The sequence below is a fragment of the Elephas maximus genome, chromosome 4, assembly GCF_024166365.1.
Source record: "Elephas maximus indicus isolate mEleMax1 chromosome 4, mEleMax1 primary haplotype, whole genome shotgun sequence".
Taxonomy (NCBI): domain Eukaryota; kingdom Metazoa; phylum Chordata; class Mammalia; order Proboscidea; family Elephantidae; genus Elephas; species Elephas maximus.
The window spans coordinates 196,600,592-196,624,588 of NC_064822.1; the positions used below are offsets into that span (position 1 = coordinate 196,600,592).

Sequence of the window (23,997 nt, forward strand, 5' to 3'; positions counted from 1 at the left end):
GAAGAGCTGCGACTCGGGGGACTCAGGGCAAAACATCCAGCAGAGGAGAACACATGGGGCGCAGGGCGTGCGCGGGGACGACTGTGCTGCGGCTGCGGGAAGACTGGGGGCCTGTGGTCACGCTCAGCAAGGCCCGGGCTTCCTGCACAGGCAGCCTGGCCCTGAGGCTTCAGAGAAGCGTGACAAGGTCCGATGTAAGCTCCGGGAAGACACCTTACCGAGAAGCTGACAAGGGGCCAGGTAGAGTGGTAAAAGGCCCTGGTGCAGTGAAGTGGAACAGAGGGTGCCAGGAATGAATGAATCAATGGGAAGAACAGAGGAGAGGATCAGGCCTAAGGACAAAGCAAGAAGACCAGAGAGAAAGGAGGAAACCAGGAGTGGCGGGCATGAAACCCAAGGGCCCTGGGATGGGAGGGGGGAGCGCTTTAGGGGTGGTCTATGGGGACAGTGAAGACCGAAGACCAGACAAGTTGTGGAATGACATCAAGGACATCATACATGAAGAAAGCAAGAGGTCATTGAAAAGACAGGAAAGAAAGAAAAGATGGTTGTCAGAGGAGACTCTGAAACTTGCTTGTGAACATCCAGCAGCTAGAGCAAAAGGAAGAAACAATGAAGTAAAAGAACTGAACAAAATATTTCAAAGGACCGCTCAAGAAGACAAAGTATTATAATGACATGTGCAAAGAGCTGGAGATGGAAAACCAATAGGGAAGAACACGCTTGACATTTCTCAAGCTGAAAGAACTGAAGAAAAAAATCAAGCCTTGAGTTGCAATAGTGAAGAATTATATCGAGAAAATATTAAACGACGCTGGAAGCATCAAAAGAAGAAGGAAGGAATACACAGAGTCATTACACCAAAAAGAATCAGTCAATGTTCAACCATTTCAAGAGGTAGCATATGATCAGGAACCAATGGTACTGAAGGAAGAAGTCCAAGCTGCTCTGAAGGCATTGGCAAAAAACAAGGCTCCAGGAATTGATGGAATATCAATCGAGATGTTTCAACAAATGGATGCAGCTCTGGAGGTGCTCACTCGTCTATGACAAGGAATATGGAAGACAGCTTCCTGGCCAACTGACTGGAAGAGATCCATATTTGTGCCTATTCCCAAGAAAGGTGATCCAACTGAATGTGGAAATTATAGAAAAATATCATTAATATCACATGCAAGCAAAATTTTGCTGAAGATCATTCAAAAATGGCTGCAGCAGTATATCAACAGGGAACTGCCAGAAATTCAGACTGGTATCAGAAGAGGATGTGGAACCAGGGATATCATTGCTGATGTCAGATGGATTCTGGATGAAAGCAGAGAATACCAGAAGGATGTTTACCTGTGTTTTATTGACTATGCAAAGGTATTCGACTGTGTGGATCGTAACAAATTATGGATAACATTGCGAAGAATGGGAATTCCAGAACACTTAATTGTGCTCGTGAGGAATCTTTACATAGATCAAGAGGCAGTTGTTCGGACAGAACAAGGGGATACTGATTGGTTTAAAGCCAGGAAGGTGTGCGTCAGGGTTGTATCCTTTCACCATACCTATTCAATCTGTATGCTGAGCAAATAATCCAAGAAGCTGGACTATATGAAGGAGAACAGGGCATCAGGACTGGAGGAGGACTCATTAACAGCCTTTGTTATGCAGATGACACAACTTTGCTTGCTGAAAGTGAAGAGGTCTTGAAGCACTTACTAATGAAGATCAAAGTCCACAGCCTTCAGTATGGATTGCACCTTAACATAAAGAAAACAAAAATCCTCACAACTGGACCAATAAGCAACATCACAATAAACGGAGAAAAGATTGATGTTGTCAAGGATTTCATTTTACTTGGATCCACTATCAACAGCCATGGAAGCAGGAGTCAAGAAATCAAACGACGCATTGCATTGCATAAATCTGCTGCAAAGGACCTCTTTAAAGTGTTGAAAAGCAGGGCTATCACCTTGAAGACTAAGGTGCACCTGACCCAAGCCATGGTGTTTTCAATCGCATCATATGCATGTGAAAGCTGGACAATGAATAAGGAAGACTGAAGAAGAATTGACGTCTTTGAATTGTGGTGTTGGCGAAGAATATTGAATATACCATGAACTGCCAAAAGAACGAACAAATCTGTCTTGGAAGAAGTACAACCAGAATGCTCCTTAGAAGCAAGGATGGCGGGAGTGCGTGTCACATACTTTCAACATGTTATCAAGAGGGATCAGTCCCTGGAGAAGGACATCATGCTTGGCAAAGTACAGGGTCAGCGGAAAAGAGGAAGACCCTCAAAGATGCTCACCATACAGATTGAATCGGTATGGTGAAAGGATACAACCCTGATGCACACCTTTCCTGAATTTAAACCATTCAGTATCCCCTCGTTCTGTCGGAACAACTGCCTCTTGATCTATGTAAAGATTCCTCAAAGGACTGACACAGCGGCTGCAACAATGAGCTCAAGCATAACAATGATTATAAGGACGGCTCAGGACCCGGCAGTGTTTCCTTCTGTTGTGCATAGGGTCCCTATGAGTGGGAACCGACTTGAGGGCACCTAATGAGAACAACGAGAACCTGGGGGTGGGGCCTGGGTCTAGGGAGGCGGGGTCCTGAGAGTGGGCTTTGGGGGGCGGGGGCCTTGGAGGCAGGCCAGATAGGCGTGGTCTCCGGGTGTTGGGCCCCGGGTAGTCTCCAGGGGTAGGTTTCTGGGGGCGGGGGTCTCATGAGTGCATCTATGGGGGTGGAGCCCTGGGAGTAGGTCTCTGAGGGCGGGGTCCGGAGGCGGGTGTCTTGGGGCGGGACTGTACCGCCTGCCCCACGGGGTGGGCTGACACCTGAGTGGCCCTTGTGCCCCCTAGTCCCGTTCCTTCGATCAATCCCGGCTGCGCAAGGGTGATCCCACGGAGGGAGGGATGCAGGGCTGCACCCTGAGCGCCAAGGCCGGCAGGGGCCCTGACCGGGTAGTCCCACGGCCCCGCCAGCGCCCACCCTCCGCCCGCCCCGAGAGCCTCCAGTTGGTCCATTTGAGTCAGGTGCCTGCTCCCGAGCCAATCAGGAAGGCAGGGAGTGGCGCGCTCTGACTGGCCACCCTGGATGTCCCGGCTGTGCAGAAGGGGTGAGGCCGCTGTAGAGCTGCTGGGCGCGGTCCATCCCAGAGGCGCGGGGGAGCCCGTCTGCGGCACCTTCTCAGTCCAGCCGAACTCCCAGCCGGGAAAGGAAGGAATATCTGTGACTGCCCTTCCCCTCAACGTCTGTCCCCGCAGTGACCCGGCCCCTCTATGGACGCACCTACTCGTGGGACAGGTGGGGAGGCGCGAGGGTGGCTGGAGGGGCCCACGTGTGGGCTCTGGTCCCGCTGGGCCTGGGCGACGCCGAGCGGTCCGCAGAGGGCAGCAAGGGCTGACGATGCGGCGGGGCGGGGTGGGGCAAGGGGCAGGAGGCTTCGTAGGAGAGAACAGAAACCACCTGGCCAGAGGAGCCTCAGGGCGTCTGGCCTGTCCCCCTCCCTCCCCGGGAACTCTGGCCTTGGAGGGCAGAGGGGGACTCTGATGGCTGGGACAGAGCCCCAGGTTGGGCCGTAAACCCCGCTCAGGCCCTGCCCCAGGGACCACACACTATAGCCAGGATCCTAAGCCTTAGAGGAGGTCCCCCACAAGAGGGGCAGGGGTCAAACCCTGATGTGGGGGCTCCAGGCTGGGGTTCACTGGCACAGGGCTGGCAGAGGCAGGCACTAACTTTGTGTGGGGGCAGTGTGCTCAGGACTGCTGCACTGGCGGACAGCTCACTGGATGTTGGGACCCAGGGTCTTGAAGACCAGCCTCCCCTATGCAGGGCACCACTCAGAGGCAAAGCCAGGGTGGGAGATCTACAAAAGGGTTTATTTACTTCCAGCCATGTGGGCACATGCCACATGGCTGGTTACATTCAAGGCTAGGGAATGAAGAGCCCCCCTGGACAGATGGTGTCCATGAGTCAGCACCTGCACCCTCCCTCTGTCTCCATGTCTGTGACAAGGGCTGGGCCTCGGGATACGGCACAGAGAGAGCAGGACTGACCCAAGCCCCGCCCTACCCCAGGGAGTGGACTGCTGCTCCAGGGGGGGGTCAGAGGCCGGCCCCAGGCCAGGAGGGGTTCCTTCCAGAAAGTCCAGACACTCCTGAGGTTAGGCTGAGGTGGGTGCCTGAGAACAGAACAGGCCTGGGGGAGAAGGGGGTATCCATGGAATGAGGGGGTCTACTCTGACCCCCTCAAGCAAATGCCCTCGGGTAGAAGCCCAGCGAAGGCCAAGGCAGCAACCAGGACCCCCCTCTAGGTGTAAGGCTAAGCTGCGAAGCCCCCGGCCAGGGTCCCCATGGTGTGCCCACCTCTGTCCCCGGGCCCAGAGATCTTCACAGAGCTGTCTCCTTGGAAGCCCTCGACCCCAGCTGCCGGGGAGGCTTGAAGCTGAGCACCTCTTTATAGGTGACACCTGGGGCAAGCCAACAGACGAGAGTCAGGGAAGAAGAGACCCAATCAAGATCAGCTCACAGAGCCCCCTGGACCTCAACAGGGACAGGCTTGCCTCACCAGCCCAGCTGATGATCTATGTGCCCCACCCTACTAAGAGATCCACTCAGGGTGTGGGGTGCGCACCCAGACCCAGAGCACAAGTTTGGCAGCCAATGACCTAGGAACCTACCCCACCCCAAAAACATCAGGGTCAGAGGTCAGGGCTAGAGAGAGAGGTACAACTTTGTCCCACATCTGCAACTTCATCCCAGGTTATGCCCACAACCATTCCTACTGTACCCCAAACCCACTGCCACAAGAGCGGCCGGGCAGGACTTAGCTGTAGGTCCAGGGCAACTGAGATTGTCCTAGGAATATAGGCAAATGCTTTCTCCAGGTCCAGCTGCTCCAGGCCCTACCAGACCCAATTTCTGGGGCCGGTGTACACAGGAAGTTGTAGATGGGGCTAATCTCCATGAACGACCTGCAGCATCCACCTTCTTGCTCAGTGGCTGTGTTCTCTGAGCTCTGTGCCCCACAGCAAGTCTTCCCGGAGGAGGGGCTGGGGGAGCATTGGCACCTGGGGCCTGCTCTGCTTCTCTCTGCCCACCCCAGCCTGTGCTCCCACACTCATTTGGCCAGGGGAGCACTTGTTTGGGGGACACAGGTATTACACACAAACCCCGTGGAGGAGACACTGTGTGTGTGTTGAGTGTGGTTTGTGTGGCTTTGCCCAGTGTGTTCGGGTTACCCCCAGCCCATGGGGTGGCTTCATAAGCTAGTTGACCTAATCCTAACCCAGGGTGGGTCCATATAGGGAAACAGTGAAAAGGCAATTGCTCTAAAGCTGGCTTTTCCCCGGGAAACAGGAAATAACAACGTTGGTGCTTCTGACCAAGGGCTGAGCCACAAACCGGCCATGTGTCCACCATGGTCAGTTACAGGAGCAAAAGCTCCAGGCCACAGATTCTGTGGGGACAGGGGCCACAGAGAGGATCCTGTGGTCAGTGGTTTTAAGGTATCGCTTTTAGCATCGGAAGCCTTTCACCAAACAAAACCGAACCGATAAGCACAAAACACAACGCAGATAAAGGCAGAGCCCACTGAAGGTTCCCAGTGGCCCCAGGAACACAAAACCTGAACCCAGCCAGCCACCCGCCTGTGTGTACAGGCCAGAGAGCTGGGTTTCAAGGACAGCCAGGATGGGGCCTGGAAAGAGTCGCCACCCCGCAGGGCTGACCTGCTGTCTGGAGACGCCCCTGTCCCCCACTGCCAGCCCAGTTCTGCATCTACCAAGGGCAGACAGCCAGGCCAGCCATTCTGGTATGGGGCCCAGGGCCGCAGTGGAGGGAAGCCTGGGAGGCTTTCCTGAGCCCAGCCAGAGGCTGAGCGGGAGCCGGCTGCCCTCTGTGGTGAAGGGAGGAGCTCCTGGTGCCAAGGGGACCCCTGCTCAAAGCCCTAAAGAGGCAGTTCATGGTGGGGGTCAGGTGGGGGGTGGCTGAGCAAGAAGCTGGGGGGTGGGATATAAGGAGTGTGCAGGGGGGTTTGGTTGTCCAGGTGGGAGAGGTCCTGAGATGAGGCAAGGGGAGGTAAGGATGCATTCAAGAGGTGTGAGCAGACAGCCTTGAAAGACAAGTGCTCTCAGAGGAGACTCCTGAGTAACTCAGGCTTCTGGCCGGGACATGGGGGAGGGACGCAGGGCTGGATCTGATTGAGCGTCACAACCTCCCTGAGCTCAGAGTTCCCTTCTCACGGTTGCCATTGCCAAGCCTTTGTGCTGAGCCAGTAGAGCACGTCCAGCTTTAGCTCCCAGGCAGAGGTCACCTACCCAGGAGGGCCGGGCCAGGGTGCACCGACCTGCACCTCCCCCACCTTCTGCCTTGCCGACTTACGCTTCCACTCATCCAGCGTGCGGTCTACATCGTCAAAGGAGTCATCGTACTTCTGTGGCGTAGGCTCGTCCTCTGCCTCATGCAGGGCCTCGAAGTAGGGGTGGGCCAGCGCCTCAGCCGCTGTCACCCGCTGCTCCGCATCCAGCACCAGCATCTTCTCCAGGAGGTTCACGGCTGGCGGGGCAAGAGGGGCTCAGGCTGTGCTCTGCATTCCCACAGAGGCCCCCATGCCACCCCAGGCCAGCCCTACCGAGGGGACTGGCGTTGGTCAGGATGGACGCAAAGTCCTTCTTCTCCAGCTCAGGAAGTCCCTTCATGTAGTTCTTAGCCTGTGGGACAAGCTGGATGAGGGGCAGAACCCCAGGCTCTGCCCCCCTGCCCCCTCCCCCATCTCCAACTGACGTCGGCACTCTGCAGCCCCTGCACAAACTCAGCCGAGGGTGTTCCCGTCACCTTCATGATCTCCTTCAGCTGATCCAGGTCTGCCTCAAGGTCAGGAACACAGTACAGGGGCACAGAGCCATTGGGTGCACCACCCACCCCACCAGGCAGCCTCCCAGACCCCCCCCCCTGGACACCTAGGGGACCTGTGCCCAGCCCCCCAGCCTGCAGCCTGGTGGGAGGATACGGTCATTGCCCTTAAACAGCGTCTTCCCGGTGATCATCTCGGCCATGATGCAGCCCACCGACCAAATGTCGACTGAAACAGAAGCCCCTGCCTTTGTCAGACACTCCTCGGGACCGGAGGTGGGGGAGAAGGTGAAGGGACACAGACCCACCACACTCACCCCACTGCAGCTTACAGCCTCACTGAGAGCAGTCCTGCTGGGGCGGGGGCTCCCACCCAGGAACCCAGCCCCCAGACCCTCACCTGTCTGTGTATAGTGCTTCCAGTTCAGGATGACTTCTGGTGCCCGGTACCACCGGGTCACCACGTATCCGGTCATCTCACTGTCTGCCTGTCTGGCCAGGCCAAAGTCCAGGATCTGCGGGAGGAATCTGGGGAATGGGGGATCTACAGGGATCCCGGGGAATGGGTGGGGCAAGCTTGGGTCCTGTCTTGGCTGCCTGTGGAGACCCCAGGGGACAGGGCATGAAGCCGTCACACTGGGGTCTCCTGCCAAACCTCGGAGTCCTGAGTGGGTGTTCCGAGAGGTCTCCACCTTCCCTGCTGCCTCCATCCCCTCCTGTTGACCCCAGGGCCTGATATCTTTGGGGAAGCCTCCCCGTGGTCCTGCCACACGTCAGGTGTGCGGGACAGGGTTGGGGGGCACCTCTCCACCCTTCATTGAAGGTACATGAAGCTACCTGAGGCCACCCTCCCCCTGATGCTGCCCCCCGCTGCCTCCCCAAGGCCCATGTGTACATCATCTAGACCACTGGCCTGAGGGGGCCCATCACCAAGGACCCCTGTACCCTGCCCCTCACCAGTCTCCCCAGAGGCAGCCAAGGCCCCCTCCAACACACACACCTTTAGCTCGCAGTCCTCGTTCACCGCCAGGTTGCCGGGCTTGAGGTCCTGGAGGCAGAGGAAAGGTGGTCGCTGTGGTCCCGCTGGACAGGGCGGGCATAGGCAGCATGGACAAGACCACCAAGGGCCCCAGCACCACCTGAAGGCGGGGCGGCCAGCCCCTCCCCCTGCAGCCCTTCAAGGAAGCAGGGAGGGTTCTGTGTGGGGGTTGTGACATGCACCCCCCCAATGAGGGAGAAGCGGGGCTCAGGATGGGGCATCCCTTGCACACCTACCCCCTCCAGGACTCACCCTGTGGATGATACCAGCAGCATGGATGTACTGTGGGGACAGCAAGAGGATCAGGGCCTGGCAGAATTGGGCAGATTGGCCCTTCCCCTCCTTAAGGCCCTGCCCTTTCCCCTCCCTCTGCACTGCACCCCTGTGTGGCCCCACCCCTCCACGCAGCACCCCATACATCCCCACTCGGTCCTAGCCCCCGCCTTCCCCCGCAGCCCACCTTGAGCCCCTTCAGCATCTGGTACACAAGGAACTGGATGCGGTCCTCACTCAGCTTCTCGTGCTTCATGAGCTTGCCCAGGTCGGTGCCCATGAACGGCATCACCAGGTAACTACGGGGAGTGGGCGCACTGCAGTCACACCCCTGGGGTTCAGAGCCCCCTCCCTGCCACTAGCCCCTGGTCAGATGCTCTGGAAGACCCCAACCTGCCAGGTACCCCTGGGTCAGCACCCTGCAGCCACACCTCCTTGCTGCCTCCATTCAGGTGCAGACTCCACCCCCCACTGCCCTGCCTGGAGGTTCCCACTACCCCTCCCTGACCAGTCCTCACACCCTGCGGTTAGCAATAACTTTGCCAGAAGCCACACACCCCCACCCCCAGCCTCTCATTCTCTTCCTAGACTCACCAGCCCACCGCCTCCAACATGTTGGCACCTTCCTCCCACCCCCCCTGGCTGGAATGTCTGGTGGGGATATGACTGCACTTTTAGGATGCAGGGAGCCAAGGACCAGGCTAAGCCCCGGGGGGCTGCACCCTGAGGGCAGCAGGGAGACAGGAAGGTTGGGGGAGGGGAGAATGTGGTCAGGCTCCAGGTGAGAAGTAGGCATGGGAGAGGTGGGATGCCTGGAGCAAGGGTGGGGCTGCAGGACACCTGGGTAAAAGGGTGGGCCGGCTAGGTGGAGAGAGAGAGACAGGAGAGGCATTTGGGCCCTCCCTCAAGAGAACACTGAGGTCTGTGTGGGTCCCTGACCTCTGCAAGGTCAGGTGACGAGGAGCCCACAGCTCTGTCCAGCTTTTCCTGGGCCAGGTCCCTGGCTTGTGGCTGAGATGCTGTGAGTCTGGGGGGCCAGCAGGGAGGCCAAGGGGCTGGCTCAGCAAGTTGGGGGCAGAGGAGGTCCTCCCTGTGTGCCCCTCTGCCCACAGGCAAAGGTCAGGAGCTCCAGTTACAGGCCACACACTTGGTGCCAGGGTCCTGGGCACAGGCCCTGCCTGTTAACAGACCTCAGGCCCAGGTTCACACCTCGGGTGCCGGGGAGGGCCCAGGTGCCCGGAGCCCCAGTTGGTTTCCACCAAGCTTTGGCAGAAGGAGGCGGCCCAGGCTCTGCTCGTCCCTGCGAGCGCCTGAGGGTCCCAGGAGCATGTGGGGGCAGGGGGCTGGAGGAAAGGACTGCAGGGTAGCGAAGGTGGGTGGTGTGTGCCCTGGCCCCTGTCAGGGTTGCAGAGAGAGGCAAGCAGGCAGAAGTCCCCATGCTAACCCAGAATCCAGGAGCTGCCCTGCGCCCTTCAACCCCCAGCGTCCAGCTGGCCACTCACAAGTCTGTGAAGTCATCCAGGGTCTCGTCGGGAGTAAACACGTCAAGCAGCCCAATCACCTGGGGGGAGAGGGCCGAGAGCCAGTGGGGTCGGATCATGGCACCTCCCCAAGCTGGCCCTGGGCTCCGGGCAGGAACCCCCCTACAGCTGTCCACCTCCCCCCACATCCACAGGGCTGCTCTGCCCCTCAAAGCATGGCCCAGCCCTGGCACCCAGGCCCACAGATACAGGCTATTTTTGGATGGTGACAGCCAGGATCCTCCAGGGAGGGGCCACCCCAAGTCTGGGATGGCTACAAGCCATCTGAGGGGCTCCAGCCTGGTGACCACTTAGGGAACAGCAGTGTCCAGCAGGTGCTCCCCAGACCCAGGTGGGTACTGCTGTGAACAATCTGAGAGCAGGCCTAGCCCTGCGGAGCCCGTCAGGGAGATGGACAGCCAACAGGTAAACTGGCTGCTGCTGCCCCAGCTCAGGGAGGCCTCCGGCTCAGGGAGGACAGCCAACCTGAGTGGTGGAGGGGCAGGTAGAGGAGTAGCAGGGGTAGCCGGCAGAGGCCTGGAGCGTGTGGCCCGAGGAGGAAGGAAGAGCGCTTCGTGATTTTGAGGAACACAAGGAGGAAGGCCAAGTGGCCAGGGCCCAGGCCAAAGAAGTCAGGCAGGACCTCGCATGCCAAGTGAAGACCTGGCTTTGATCCTAAAATCTGCCCAGGGAGTGTTTTAAACGGGGGCAAGGTGTGAAACAGTTCTCCACCCGCTGTGTGGGGACAGACTGGAGTGAAGCAAGAGTGGACAGGAGGGTGGAGGACAGTTGGTGACCCCTGCAACCACCAGAGGTGGGATGAGGGTGGGGGAGGAGATGCCAGCTGGGTGCCTGGATGTTGGGGGAGGGCAAGCGTGACCTAGGCTGATGAGGGGCATGGGAGAGGGGAAGGGGCAGGGTCCTGATCAGAGATGGGTCCACACCGGACACATGGGCGACCCAAGAGAGAGGCCTGGGCGCAGATGGAGCCCGCAGGTGCAGCACTGAGAGCTGATGGCCTGAGGGTACCACCTGGACAGACAGTGTTTAGCAAGAAGAGAACAGGGAACAGACCCCTGGTGGAGGACTTCCGTGTCTGTCTCGGGTGGATGGTGGCAGGAGGGCGTGGGGTTTTAGGATGGGGAGGCCTGAAGGGACTGGCCTCCAGGTCAATAGTTGCTCTTTCACACACCACTACACCTCAGAGCCCAAGCTTCCTCACGGGAAAGTGGGGGTGCAGCTGGATGGGCCTGATGGCATGGTGGGGACAGCCAGCACAGCAGACAGCATCCTTATTGGCAAGGTGGGGCTACCGCCCGAGAAGGGTGCTGGAGCAGGGTCAGGGCCATGAGGTGACACAACTACAGGCCCCAGAGTGGAAAGTGGTGACGGGGGAGAGGCTGCTGGGTGGAGCTGGCTGAAGCCTGGGCTGGGGAGTGTGACTGGAAGTTGAGGGGCCAGGGAGCCCAGGGCCAGGGTGGGAGACAATGGGGCAGAGCAGGCAGCGTCTGGGAGTCAGGGGAGAGTCTGCTGGGGGACGCGGGAGGGTCCAGAGCATCAGTCAGGAGCACTGAGTGACCTCACAGCCTGCGGAGAGAGCCCTGGCAGGGAGAAGGGCTCTTAGCCACCAGCCTCAGAGACAGGGCAGCCACCTGTGGTGTCCCAGGGACAGGCTTAGAAACAACGGAAGGTCTTTCCCTGGCAGGGCCTGGCTCCTCCTCCGAAGGCCAAGGCAGGAAGGATGGCCCTTTTTGTGCCAGGACTGTGCCTGGTGCCAGGTGCTCTCCCCCACCAGCTCCCTAAACCCTTCACCTTACCAAGACACCGAGGCTGAGGTGATGAGCCCAGGAGCAGAGCGGGTTCAAGAGATGGGGTGGGAGCTAAGTGGAGCCTAAAGAGGAACCATCAGGGGTGCCCCCTGGAAAAGTGCCCCTTCCAGGAAAAATGCTCCTCCCACCTGCAGTGTCTCCTCTCAGCAGAGGCTCCTGGGTTGGAGGCAGGGTTTGGGGTGAGACCCACACAATGCCCCAGACCAGGGCCTGGGAGCCAGATGCGGGCAGCCCCTAGGAGAGGCCAGGAGCTGAGTTCTCTGCAGGGACCAGCTCAGGAGGAGGCCTAGACCCTGGAAGACAGTCCAGTGGCCAAGGAGTGCAAGGCCCCCACTGCCCACGCTTGCCCGGCCCCTCGTCAGGCACTGACTGGGCGCTGTCGTCGTGCCCTGCCTCCACCACTCCCTGCCTCCACCACTCCCGCACGGGGGTGGGGGTGGGGGGGCGGTGACTCCCGACTCACATTCTCGTGGTTTATGTGCTTCAGGAGGCGCAGCTCGCGGTAGGCGCGCTTGGCGAACAGCTCTGACTGGAAGGGCCGGTACAGTTTCTTGATGGCCACCCTGGCGCCGGTGCGGCTGTCCACGGCCGAGCTGCGAGGCAGGCCGCTCAGTGCGGGCCAGGCCACCCCTCCGGCCACCCGGTGCCAGCCCGCCGGCCACGCTCACCACACGGCGCCATAGGCGCCCGAGCCCACGGGCTGCAGGTCCCGGTACACGGCGCGCACCTCCCACGCCGTCTTGGTCACCTCCTGACGGTAAAAGCCCTTGCGGGCGGGTGGCGGGGAGCTCATGGCTGTCCCGCGCCCACCCCGCCGCGGGCGCCGGCCGGGGCTCGGGCCGATCGGCGGGGTTCCTTGGCGCGTCGGTCCGCGGGGCACTCCGGCTCTTCCCTTGGGGTCGCTGCCCTCCGGACACCCCCAAGCCGCTGACCCCGACCCCGACCCGGCTGCAACGGCGCACTGCCTGTCCCTCACCCGCGGACCAACCGGCCCACGGGCCCAGCGCACGTGACGGCCCCGCCTGGGCCCTCCGGAAACCTGAGGCGGCCGCGGGGAGGGGCCAGGGACTGCGGGGTGGGGGACAGGGGGAGCTGGGCCCGGCGTGGCGCTCAGCCCGGGTTCTGGGGCCCGCGGGGTTCCAGTGTGCTCCTTACTCCTCTATACACAGCCCCCTGGGCCCTGTCTGGCCGGCCTGGGCCCCTAACCTCTACCCCCACCTCCGGTGGTCACTGTCCACCAGCCTGCCTGACGCCAAGCCCTCTCCCCCATCCCCCACGGCCTCTTGTGCTCTGCATTCCTGATGTCAACTCCCTACTCCACCACCCAGGATGCCCCCACCCCTGGGGCTGGTTCATCCTTAGGGGAAGGGCTCACTTTTGTCGACAAAACTTTACAGGCTGCAACCCCAACACCTATCCCTGTGGTCACTGTCTCTAGGTCTCCCTGAGATCCCCCCACACCTCTTCCCCAGCCCGCCCGCGCTCTCCAGACCTCCAGGCCCACCTTGTAGGCCCCACAGACACCTTCAGCTCCCAGCCCCCCCACCTGACTTGGGGAGCACTTGCTCCCTGCCTTTGCTCAGCATGGGTATAGTCAGGCATGGTCTGGCCCCATCTTTGACTGGACCCCCCCACCCCTGACATTCTCCCCCAGTCCAGTAACCCCAGGGTCTGAAGAGGGAGCGTGGGGTCCCCCCAGGAGCTGACTTGAGGACAGGTAACAGGATCCTGATGCCCACTACCCCGCCCTCAGTGCCCCGCCTGCCCGCCATGAATCAGCAGCTCAGAGCCTCAAGCCTCAAGCCTGGCCAAGCAGCTTTACGCCTGGTGATCCGGGCGTTCACGAGTAGGCGGTGAGCTCAGGCAGCCTGAGGCCCGGCCCAGCCCAGAGACACAGTCTTCATGTGCCAGGGCTGCTCCTGTGAAGGCAGCATGGCCACCACACCCTCACCTCCTCTAGAAAGTACCCTCTGGGTGCCGCCATCCTCCCAGAGGTGAGGCAGTGTCCCAGTTCTGTGTCTGTTCCTCCCAACACACACTGGACTTGGCTGTCATCCTGGGACCTGAGGCTGTGCAGGTTCACTGACCACATGGTCCTCCACCACTTGAGGCCCAGGGTAAGGTAGGCTGTCCCTGACCCCTGGGGACCCCTGACAGAGCCCAGACCCCGACCCCTACATGTGAGCTGCAGTGAGTGGTAAGGGCAGGCCTGGTGTGGGTTGAAAGGGGCCGCCTTTCTCTTGCAGACTGTCCACACTGCAGGTGGCGCTGTCACTAGCCAGGCAGGAAAGGAATCCTGTGCCCCACCCCCTCTGGGTGGTGGGGACCCAGGAAACAGGGCCTAGAGCCTCAAACACCAGCGGAGCAAGAGGGAGCCCCTTTATTGAGCACCCTGTGAGCAGGCACTTCACATCCAGACCTCTCCAGGGCCCGTGAGGTAGGAAGTCACCACCAGTCCCCTGGATGCAGAGGCCCCACCAGGGAGGAATCACACCATCCACAGCCTCCAAGCAGGGTCCTTTTCCCAGAGGCTCTTGGGGTCAGCTCCATGCTGGGAGGAGGAAGGGATGGGGGTGGCCCCAGAGCCCAAAATCTCAGCCCTGGGCTGCAGGGCCATGCAGGAGAGGGGGCAGAATGGGGCCAAGGTTCAGGGACCAGAGCATCTGTATCCAAGTTCACACCCATGTGTGCACCGCCCGTTGTGTCAGGCCTTGAGGCTGGACACTTGCCTCTTCCCCACCCCTGGTCCCCAGCTGGCATTGTGCTCTCTTGCCTCAGAAACCTGCCATAGCTGCCCTTGGGCAGGGAAAGCACAATGGGTGTCCCTCAGCTGTCTGAGCCCCTTACATGGGGCACAGTAGGGTGTCGGGGCCCCTCATGGCATCAGGAACTGTCAGGGGAGAGGTGGGCAATAGTCCAGCCACCCTCACTTTGGCCTCCCACTGGTCCTGGCTGATGCCTTGGGAGCCTGCAGGTTCACACATGCCAGTGCATGCTTGCACAGGCCTGCACACGCTCCCTCACAAGGAACACATTCACGCACGTGTGCCCACACTGCACAGGCCCTCATGCAGGCACAAGGCAGCTCTTCTGCCCCCCAGGGAGGACACTTCGAGCCTGGTGGGGCACTGGCCATACCCCAGCTCTTGGCCTCTACTTCCTGGCTGAGCAGCTCTGACCAATGAGACCCGTCCCTTTAAGTGTCAGGGGCCCCTGCCCCAACCCCATCCCCAGGTACAGCTCTCTGGGACACAGAGGAGAGGAAGAGACAGGCACACTCCCCAGGCAGCCTCTTGGGCATTCAAGTCCCCCACTGTGAAGCCCCCAGATGGCCGGAAGGAGGTCACCACCATAGGCCCAGGGACATGGCACGCATGTGTGCACACATTTTCCTATGTTCCGACATATGTGTACAGCCTCCCTCTAGGTGCAGCGTGCAGGCTGAGGAGTCCCAGGCTAGGAGTCAGGGTTGCCGGGCCCTAGGGGTGTTGGGAGGCACCCCTCACAGGAAGCCAGTGTTCTGAGGAGGGGCAGGCTCAAGCCCCTTCCATGAGCTTGAGCGTGGCCAGCAGCAGCTCACTGCTCAATTTCCAGGCTGTCAGGCGGCTGTACTGGCTCTGGGGGCTGGAAGCTGAGGACTTCTTGGTAGGTGAGCTCTGGCGGAGGTAGAGAGGAAGGAGCACCCGGTGATACTGTGCCACCCCTGGCCCAGCCCACCCCACCTCCTGTGCATCTGGCACCTGCCACCCAGCCAGCCCCACCCAACAGGCCTGGGCACTGATGCTCTCTGAGAGCAGGCTCCACACTGCACCTCTCTCCAGAGCCTGTGCCGCCCCCATGCCTCTGCTCAACACCCCCACCCATCTCTGCCTGTCCCATCTGGGGTAGGGGCTGTGCTGTCCCTCCTTATGGACCGCCCTGGAGAAAAGCTGGGGTGCTCCCTGCAAAAATGGGCACCGCCCGGCCTCTACCCCAAGATCCCGAGCGCCCACCCTTCCACTCCTCCACCGTGCGTTCCTTTGCCTCCACACTTTCGTCGTAGGGCTCGGCTTCAGGCTCGTCATCAGGGTCATGGTACTGGCTGAAGTAGGCATGGGCCAGGGCTTCGGCTGCACTGACCCGCTGGTCGCTATCCAGGACCAGCATTCTTCCCAGGAGATCCACAGCTGCAGAGCACCAGAGTTAGGGAGGATGTCAGCTCCGCCTCCTGCCAGGAGTGGAACCCAGCCCCACCCTGATCCTGTCCTCACCCAGAGGGTTGGCTCCTTGGAAGATGCTCCGGAGATCCTTCTGGGGCATGGGGGGCAGGGACTGGATGTATGTCCGGGCCTGGGGGCACACAGGCAGGCCTAAGGGAGTGGACCACCCCCTATCCTCTTGGCCTCAAGCGGGGCAGGGGCCGCAGAGCAAAGGCCTAGGCAAGGGCATTTGGAGACCTGAGGCCTCCCCAGCATATCTGGTGGCACCTCCTCGCCTGCCTCCGTGCCTTCAGAACCTTGTGCAGGACTGTCTTCCCCACTCGCACCCATTCATCCCCGAAGGGGTCGGACTCTACCTTTCAGTGGCCCGTGCTCCCCATATAGAGCCCAGCCTGTTTCCCACTCTGTGTCCCCCTCCCCAGATGCCCTAAGCTCAGTCAGCAGAGGGGCCAGGCTCACGTGCTCAGAGGATATCTTTGCCAGAACCTCAGGGCTGGGCGTGCCCACCACCTCCATGATTCGCTTCAGCTGGTCAATGTCTGCCTCGCTCAGGAAATGACCACCGGCCAGGCCTGGACCTTCCTAAGCCCCCAGACCCAGGCCTGGGGACACTGCCCAGAACCTGTTCTCCTACAGTTGGACACAGTGAGCCCATGGTGCAAAGTGGGGGCAGTGTGGGCAAGACCAACCAGGGAGGGCCAGAGTCCACCTCCCTCCCTGTCCCCAGCCTCCAGGCAGGTGGGGACCCCAAATCAACTTTGCTCCCCAACCAGGACAAGGATACAATCATTCCCTGGAAAGAGGGCCTTTCCCTGGAGCAGCTCTGCCATGATGCAGCCCACAGACCAGATGTCCACTGTTGAGGGGGAGGCCTCCATCAGTCTGCCCACCCCAAGTCCCTCCTTGGGGAGCTCCTGGACCTCAGCAGCCCAGGAGACCCCCAGGCCTAAACGCAGTCAGACTCTTCTCCCTCTATTCTCAGCCGTAGGCAGGGGGAGGGGTTAGCGCTGGCTGCAGAAGCCAGGGAACGCCCCTGACCCCTGGCTCAGGGCTCTCTGAAGGTCTGTGTCTGATACTGGTCCACGGCCCGTCTCTCCTCCAAGGCTGGGCACCACTTCCTCTGCTCTCCCTTTGCCCTTCAGCCCTGCCGTGAGCTCTGCCTTCCCACCTGGCCCTGACAGGCACCTGTCTGGCCCCTCTGAAGGCCTGTGTCTGATGCTGGTCCATAGCCCCTCTCTCCCCTTGCTCTCCCTTCGCCCCTCAGCCCTGCCGTGAGCTCTGCCTCCCCACCTGGCCCTGACAGGCACCTGTCTGGCCCTTCTGAAGGCCTGTGTCTGATGCTGGTCCATAGCCCCTCTCTCCCCTTGCTCTCCCTTCGCCCCTCAGCCCTGCCGTGAGCTCTGCCTCCCCACCTGGCCCTGACAGGCACCTGTCTAGCCCCTCTGAAGGCCTGTGTCTGATGCGGGTCCATAGCCCGTCTCTCCCCTGCTCTCCCTTCACCTCTCAGCCCTGCCGTGAGCTCTGCCTTCCCACCTGGCCCTGACAGGCACCTGTCTGGTTATAGTGCATCCAGTTGAGCATGATCTCAGGTGCCCGGTACCAGCGCGTGGCCACATAGCCGGTCATCTCCTCATCGGCCTGGCGTGCCAGCCCAAAGTCCAGGATCTGGGACAACAGCAAAACCTTGTCAGCACCCACTAGCTGCCTCCGCCCTCCCCTCCCAACTTGCCCCTCTGGTTCGTGGCCCCTCACCCTGAGTTCACAGTCCTCATTCACTGCCACATTACTGGGCTTCAGGTCCTGCAGCGAGGAAGCCATGAGCCAGGTGGACAGCATGGTTCAAGAGGACCCACATCCAGGACCGAGGACACCCTGCCCACCCGCACCTACCCGGTGGATGATGCCGGCCGAGTGGATGTACTGCGGGGGAGGGGAAGAGCACAGGACGGTGAGCCTCGCCTTCCGCCCCCTCTCCCGACTCCCCCACCCCGCCATGCCCCCCACCGAGGAGGGACTTCGGAGCCTCCTCCCCAGCAGTGAACCTTCAGCCCGCGCAGCAGCTGGTAAACCAGGAACTGGACGTGCTCGTCGCTCAGCGCCTGGCATTTGACGATGTTGTTCAGGTCTGCGCCCATCAGGGTGGTCACCAGGTACCTGGGTAGGGGTCAGGGGTCAGGAGAGAGCGCCGCCGCCGGCCTCCCCGAATGCGCTCCCCAGGCCCCGCCGCACCCGCCTCGCTCTCACACTTCGCTGAAGTCGTCAATGGACGTGGCCGGAGTGAAGACGTCCAGAAGCCCGATTACCTGGGGTTGGGGGGTGCGGCTCAGCCCCTGGGCAACCCCCGACCGGCCCAGGCCCCGCCCCTTTGGCCACGCCCAGACCATCGTAGCCCCACCCTAGGGCGGTCCCTTCGTTGGCCCCGCCCCCAGGCTATCGTGGCCCCGCCCCCGAGGCCTCAGAGGGACGCACTCACCCCCCCTTGCGCCAGGCCCGCCGCGCCCCGGTGGCTCCGCCCCCTGGCGCTCCCCGCCCCATTGGTCCGTCCCAGGGCGCTCCGCCCCCACAGCGCTCCAGGCCCCCATTGGCCTGCCCCCAGGCCGCCCCGGCCCCATTGGTCCGCCCGCCCTCTTGGCCCTCCCCCAGCTCACATTCTCGTGCTTCAGGTGCTTGAGCAGCCGCAGCTCGCGGTACGTCCTCCGCGCGTGGATCAGCGACTGGAAGGGGCGTGACAGCTTCTTCACCGCCACCTTCTGGCGCAGCCGCGCGTCGTAGGCCGAGCTGGAAGGCGGGCGAGTGAGGCCACGCCGACGGGTCTGGGCTCAGCCCTGGCCCCCCGCCCCAGGCCGGCACGCGGGGAGCCGGGAGGAGAGGGCCGGGCCGGGCGCCGAGCCGCCGGCCGCCTGAGCGCCTCTCCCTGGCCCCTCCGCTGCGCCGGGCCCCGCTCCCCGCATCCCATCCCGGGGCCTGGCTCAGACGTGAGCCCCTCGGGCGGGGCCTCTGCCGGCTGCCGACGGCAGGGTCGGGGCGAGAGCTGGGCTGGCTGGCGTGTGGCTGGACAAGCCCTCCTCCTCTGCGTCCCGTCCACACCTACTCCCTCCTCAAGAGGAGGGTCAGCTCCCACCACCACCAGCAGAACGAGCTACCCGGGGCCCCACCACAGGACTCGGTTCTTTCGCCTCCTGCTTCCCAGCCCACGGACTCTTCCCCCAACGCAGTGCTAGGCCCAGGAAGAGCCCCCGCCAGCCAGCGTGCAAATGACATGTCAGGAAACGTTCCTCTCCGTCCCTCATGGCCCCATGGGCTCTGGGAGGCTCCCCAGACCTCCCCCCCAAATCCCCTGGACTCTCAACACCTCCTCTGGGCCCTGGTCCTGGAAATATATTCAAGATATGGAGGGAAAACTGGTCAAAGGTGTTTATTGCATCATTATTTTTAACAGTGTAAAAGTGGACGATGTGAAATGTTCAGCCGAGAGTGGTGCCTGGACACACGGAACATGTCAGCTTGCCCAACCCCACTCCCCACAGGTCCAGACTGTCTGGCACCAGCCCCTCACCTGCCTAAGGCCACCTGAGACACAGCAGTCCCTGCTACAGTCCTCAAACACAAATGGGACAGGGTCATCGCCCACCCATCCATGGTCCCCACTGTCCTCACTACCAGGACCCGACTACTGAACGCAGCTTGGAGCCCAGGCATGGAGGGGTTTGCACAGCCTGTTCCTTTCCCTCCCTCCAGCTTCACTTCCTGTCTGCTGGGCTCCCTCCCCCTATCCTCAGGAAGAGTGAATGGAGCCTCAGGCTGTCCTGATAGGGCTTCCATGCTCATGGGGGATCAGAGTGGTGGTGGGGGGGGTGGTACAGGGATGCTGGTCAGGTGCCTGGGGTATCCATGCCCCCTCAAGCTTATGACCCACCCTACAATGGTCCCAGCACCTGTGGGGGGGGTGATGAGGCAAGTGGCCCCTCATCTCTGGCAGCAAACCCTTTTGTCTGATTGCGTCTGCGCAGTGGAGTTGACAGGAGTCCGCACCCCATCCCCAGCTGCTGCCTGCACCAGCAGAGCCCAGGACAGGGCTATCCCCCTGCACCGGGGCCATGCAAACACTGCCCGAGATGCAGCAGGAGAAATCCACTTCCTCCCCAACTCCCAGACTGACAATTCCCTGGGCAGAGGTGAGTCCAGTGTGGCTCTGCAGGTCCCCCGGATGCACTCATGTATTGTCCCAGACCCTCCCCCTGCCCTTGAAGACCGAGGCCTCAGGCTGGAATGGCTGAACCAGCTGAAATGGCTTGCCCGAAGCTCCTGACAGCCTGCAAGGACCAGTGAGATCAGCCTGCGGACCCCAAGCCTCTGCTCTTGACTCCAAGAAGCTACGAGGAATTGCCCCTCCTAACGGTCTGCAAGAGCCTGGAGCAACAACCCGCCACACCCTCGTGGCCCCTGCCTCCCCCTCCAGTGGACGGCAGCCACCTGGCAGCAGCGCTGGTAAAGACCCTACTGGGTGCTGGGGCGCATCTCTCAACGTCCACACCCAAGCATCAGCCTCAGCCTGTCAACATTTAAACATCGCCTCAGGGCTCCCTGTAACCACCTCATCCTAAGTCCTCTCCAAACCCCAGTACCAGGGGAAGGAGGCCTGCAGGCGTCCCGGACGCCCCACGCAGACTCGACCATCTGACAGGGCCCCAGGCTGGACGCCTCAGGGTCCAGCTGCAGGGCTATCACCTGAGCTCCCTTGGTTGGGGCAGAAATACGTGGCTGCAGATCCCCTCTGCTCTGGCCTAAGCCCCTACTCCGGAGCCTGATCCCCCCGGAAAAGGAGGAGGGGCAGGGCCCGCGGGTGAAGCCTGAGACCGGCCTAAGGGCGGAGGTCTTCATCTTTTCCCACCTGGGCTGCCCCTTTTCAAACAAAAACACCCACCGGGGAGCAGGGGGGCCGTCTGCAGACCCTGGGGGCTGCCAGACCCTTGACTCAGGGAACGTCAGATTCGTGCTCAGGCCTTCAGGGGCTCGGGAAACCCACCCTCTCGCAGGATCCGGGCCGGGGTGGCGGCGCTCCGGGTCGTGCTGAGCCAGAGGACACCCCCGCCCAGGTCGGGAGCGGCCTCTGGGAGGAAAGTTTCCTTCGCGCCCCCCATTCCTTCCTCCGCTCGGCGCCGGGCCGGGGGCGGGGGCAGGCGAGGCCCCTCCCCACGCCGGGGCCCCGCAGGGGGGGAGGGGGCGCACTCGGCCCCGTCCCGCCCCCACCCCGCCCACCCCCGCCCCGCCCCTACCAGACCGAGCCGTAGGCGCCGGAGCCCACCGGGCGTAGCCCCTGCAGCCGCTGCGGCACCTCCCACACCGTCTTGTTCAGCTCCTGCCGGTAGAAGCCGGCGCGGGGGTCCGACATGTCCGGAGCTGCCTCCTCGGCCCAGTTTGGCCCCGCGCCGCGCGCCGGAGCCCGGGAGGAGCCGGAGGGCGGCAGGAGGAGGCGGTGGGTGGGGCGGGACCGGCGGGGGGTTTCCCGGGCTGGGTGGCCGGGGGCGGGGGGGATTCTCGGGCCAGCGCGCGGCTTCCTGCCCCTCTGAGGCGGCGGTCGGGCGGAAACCCGCCTGCCCTCCCCCTTCTGGGCGGCCTCGCAGCCCGGGGCGGTGCCGGGGGCGGGCCCGCGCGGCCGCGGTGGGGAGGGCGGGGGGCGGCTTCCTCTCTCGGTCCCCTCCTACCTCCTGGGGCCTCGCGCTTCCCCCAAACGTCGCCCGCGTCCTGTCTCCGGCCTGGGCACCGCCTTGTCCAGGCCGATGCTACCGCCTCTCCTCGCACCCCCCGCCCGCGCGGATCTTCGCAACCCCGCAGCCTGTTTGGGTCCCCGCATCCCCCAGACGTTTGTGGCCCGCACCTCCCACAGCCTGCTGTGGCCAGCCTGTTCCCATGCCTCCCAGCCCCCTTGGGTTCCTGTACCCCTCAGCTTGTTTGGGTCCCCGCATCACCCAGCCTTTTGTGGCCTGCACCTCCCCCAACTTGCTGTGGCCCGCATCTCCCTCAGCCTGCTTGGGTCTCCGCACCCCCTATCCCGCTCGGATTCCGCACTCCCTGGTCAGCGGAGCCTTGGGGCCCCGATGCGGATCTGCCCGAAACCTCGCCTGCCTCCAGCCCCGGATCCCACATTATCTCTTCTCCCCTTGATCTGTCCTCACCTCCTGCCACCTGCCCTGCCCCTTGCCACACTTACGGGGAAGGTGAGGCGTGGGCACCGAGTCTCCCCAGTGTTACCCTCAGAAACCAGGGAGAACTGTCAAAATCGAGGAAGCCAGGGGTGAGCATTGGGAAAGATTTTTCATCAAGAAAGTTTGTTGTTGTGTGGCGTGGAGTCGATCATGGCTCACAGCGACCCTGTAGGACAGAGTAGAATTGCCCCATAGGGTTTCTGAGGAAGCAGACTGCCACATCTTTCTCCTGCAGATTGGTGGGTTGGAACCGCTATCCTTCCGGTTAGCAGCTGAAACTCTTAACCACTGCTCCACCAGGGCTCCTTATCGAGAAGAAAGGAGATACTACTTAAAAACTAGGTGTCTTGTTTAAAAAATCAACCAAAAAGGCCCTTAGACAGGGCCACTGCCTCGGTGGCATATGGCAGTGCCTGGTTTCCCTTCCCGTGGGGGAAGCTCTGGCCTTGGTGGTTGTGGCTCCTCTCCTGGTGAACCTTCCATGGCTTGCTGTCGGCCCTCAGCAGGGGTTCCTGCTCATCGGGTTGGCCCGGGAGAGGCGTGACCGCCGGGGCCCAGGGACCAGCTCTGTCAGGACCAGGGACAGCGGCTTCGAGGGGGCGGGGCGTTTGGGGTGCTGTGCCTACGAGGAGGGTACCTAAATACATCATCCTCCTTGGTGTCTTCTACCTCCTTCCCACCTTTCAGGAAGCTCCCTGGCTTTTCCCGGGAGTGAGCAATCCGCCTCTGGGCTGCAGGGGCTTCGAATTCAGCCCTCGCAGCCGCAGAGTAGGTGACGGGAGTAAGGGCCGGTCGGTCCCTTCGCGTGGCCTTCAGGGTTTAGTTCTTACAGCCTGCTTTAACCCGGGGCAGGTGAGTGTGTTCGCCGGTCCACCAAACGTTCTAGCCAGCGTTTTTCTGGCGCTCTGGGCCTCAGTCTACTTCTGTTTCCCGCTTTAAAAATAACGTGAGTTCGGAGAAGCTCTTTGCTCCGTGTGGCTCCTGACCTCCACCCTGGGGGCCAGTGAGGGTGCTGGGGGATCCTGTTCCCAGGGAAGTGGAATTCAGGCCCCAATTGCCCAGACTTCTACTTTTTCAAAAGAAGCTCAAATCCGAGTTTTTGTGTGAAATCTTATGAATTTCAAATATTGGCAACCAAATTAAAAAATGTTAACGCGGTACAGAGGAAAACGAACACAAGTGCCCGGCGAATCCAGACGTGGGGCGGGCGAGATGCGGACAAAGGCTGCGGGGTCCGAGTTGCACCGCGCGGCCACTGTCCGTGACCCTGGGCAAGTCCTGAGCCATGCTGGGCCTCAGTTTCTCTTCCGAGAGTGGGTATCTGTTCCAGGGCCTGGCGCGGGCGCGCTGCAGTTGGGGGGGGTGAGGACGCCACTCTCCGACCCCGAGCCCGCGGGGCCTCCCTGAAAAGGCCCCCGCCATGAGGGGTCCTTTCACCAACGGCGGATGCAGGCAGAGGTTTTGTGCAAAGTTAATGGAGCTTCAGCTAAAGGAGGAAAAAGGGGCGGGAGCCGAGGCCTCTGGGGTGTGGGAACTGCGGCCTAGAGGCCACCCGCGGGGGAGGGGAGCCGCCAGTGTGTGCGTTCCCATGGCGACCGGCCCCGCCCCTACCCCGCACTGTGGCCGGGCACCGCCCTTCGCCCCTTATGGGGGCTGGGCACCGCCTCCTATCCCCCAATCCCTCCCGCGGCCCGAGGAGACCCCGCCTGCCCCGCCCCCGCAGCGCCCCCAGAATCCCGGCGGTGAGGGGTTAGGGCAGATCAGGACTCAGCGGCCTGGCAGAGTGGGGACCCTCTCGTAGGCCTCAGCAGACGTACACTGGGCGCCCCCGGATGCCAGCAGGCTGGAGAGGCCCCTGGGGTGGGGGCGATTGAATGGTCTGGAGCGACTACTGGCGGGTTTGGGAAGGTGGTGAGTGCTTAGAGACCGCCCACCAGGAAGAGGGGACAGTCGGGGCCTGGGGGAATCAGGGAAGGCCCCCGCCCCCAGGAAGCCATGCAGGGAGAGAGGCACCGCGGGGAACCCGAGCAGGCCCGAACTCCACTAAGGGAAACAAAAATGAGGGCCAGGGGCGGGGTAG

At 61.8% G+C, this 23,997-nt stretch overlaps 2 protein-coding genes and 1 long non-coding RNA gene across 7 annotated transcripts; 1 reads left to right on the forward strand and 2 right to left on the reverse strand.

The window, feature by feature from the left end:
* Positions 1-3,597: 3,597 nt before the first annotated feature.
* MAPK12 (mitogen-activated protein kinase 12) lies at positions 3,598-12,500 on the reverse strand. 2 transcript variants are annotated; one of them, XM_049884749.1, is made up of 13 exons: positions 12,181-12,500; positions 11,976-12,105; positions 9,666-9,724; positions 8,351-8,462; positions 8,143-8,172; positions 7,852-7,899; positions 7,252-7,366; positions 7,009-7,080; positions 6,834-6,862; positions 6,631-6,709; positions 6,381-6,554; positions 4,365-4,468; positions 3,598-4,197 (listed from the first exon to the last, which is right to left on the reverse strand). In XM_049884749.1, exons 1-12 carry the CDS (start codon positions 12,303-12,305, stop codon positions 4,389-4,391), a joined length of 1,053 nt encoding a protein of 350 aa, XP_049740706.1. In that variant the 5' UTR covers positions 12,306-12,500; the 3' UTR covers positions 3,598-4,197; positions 4,365-4,388. The 2 variants fall into 2 exon arrangements, with proteins under 2 accessions (XP_049740706.1, XP_049740705.1); XM_049884748.1 differs by having other exon boundaries at positions 6,783-6,862; positions 12,181-12,498.
* A 1,044-nt stretch (positions 12,501-13,544) lies between these two features.
* Positions 13,545-17,834, forward strand: LOC126076196 (uncharacterized). Of its 3 annotated transcripts, none has more exons than XR_007517459.1 (6): positions 13,545-13,629; positions 13,759-13,949; positions 15,107-15,161; positions 15,555-17,397; positions 17,509-17,659; positions 17,746-17,834. It is a non-coding gene; the product is annotated as an uncharacterized LOC126076196 (long non-coding RNA). The 3 variants fall into 3 exon arrangements; XR_007517456.1 differs by having other exon boundaries at positions 13,556-13,634; XR_007517458.1 differs by having other exon boundaries at positions 13,556-13,634; positions 15,107-15,157.
* MAPK11 (mitogen-activated protein kinase 11) lies at positions 13,943-21,214 on the reverse strand. 2 transcript variants are annotated; one of them, XM_049884751.1, is made up of 12 exons: positions 20,988-21,214; positions 18,360-18,489; positions 17,956-18,014; positions 17,754-17,865; positions 17,602-17,631; positions 17,464-17,511; positions 17,262-17,376; positions 16,496-16,567; positions 16,171-16,250; positions 15,763-15,841; positions 15,505-15,678; positions 13,943-15,168 (listed from the first exon to the last, which is right to left on the reverse strand). In XM_049884751.1, the coding sequence occupies exons 1-12, from the start codon at positions 21,101-21,103 to the stop codon at positions 15,089-15,091; spliced, it is 1,095 nt and encodes a 364-aa protein (XP_049740708.1). In that variant the 5' UTR covers positions 21,104-21,214; the 3' UTR covers positions 13,943-15,088. The 2 variants fall into 2 exon arrangements, with proteins under 2 accessions (XP_049740708.1, XP_049740707.1); XM_049884750.1 differs by having other exon boundaries at positions 15,083-15,678.
* Positions 21,215-23,997: the final 2,783 nt, after the last annotated feature.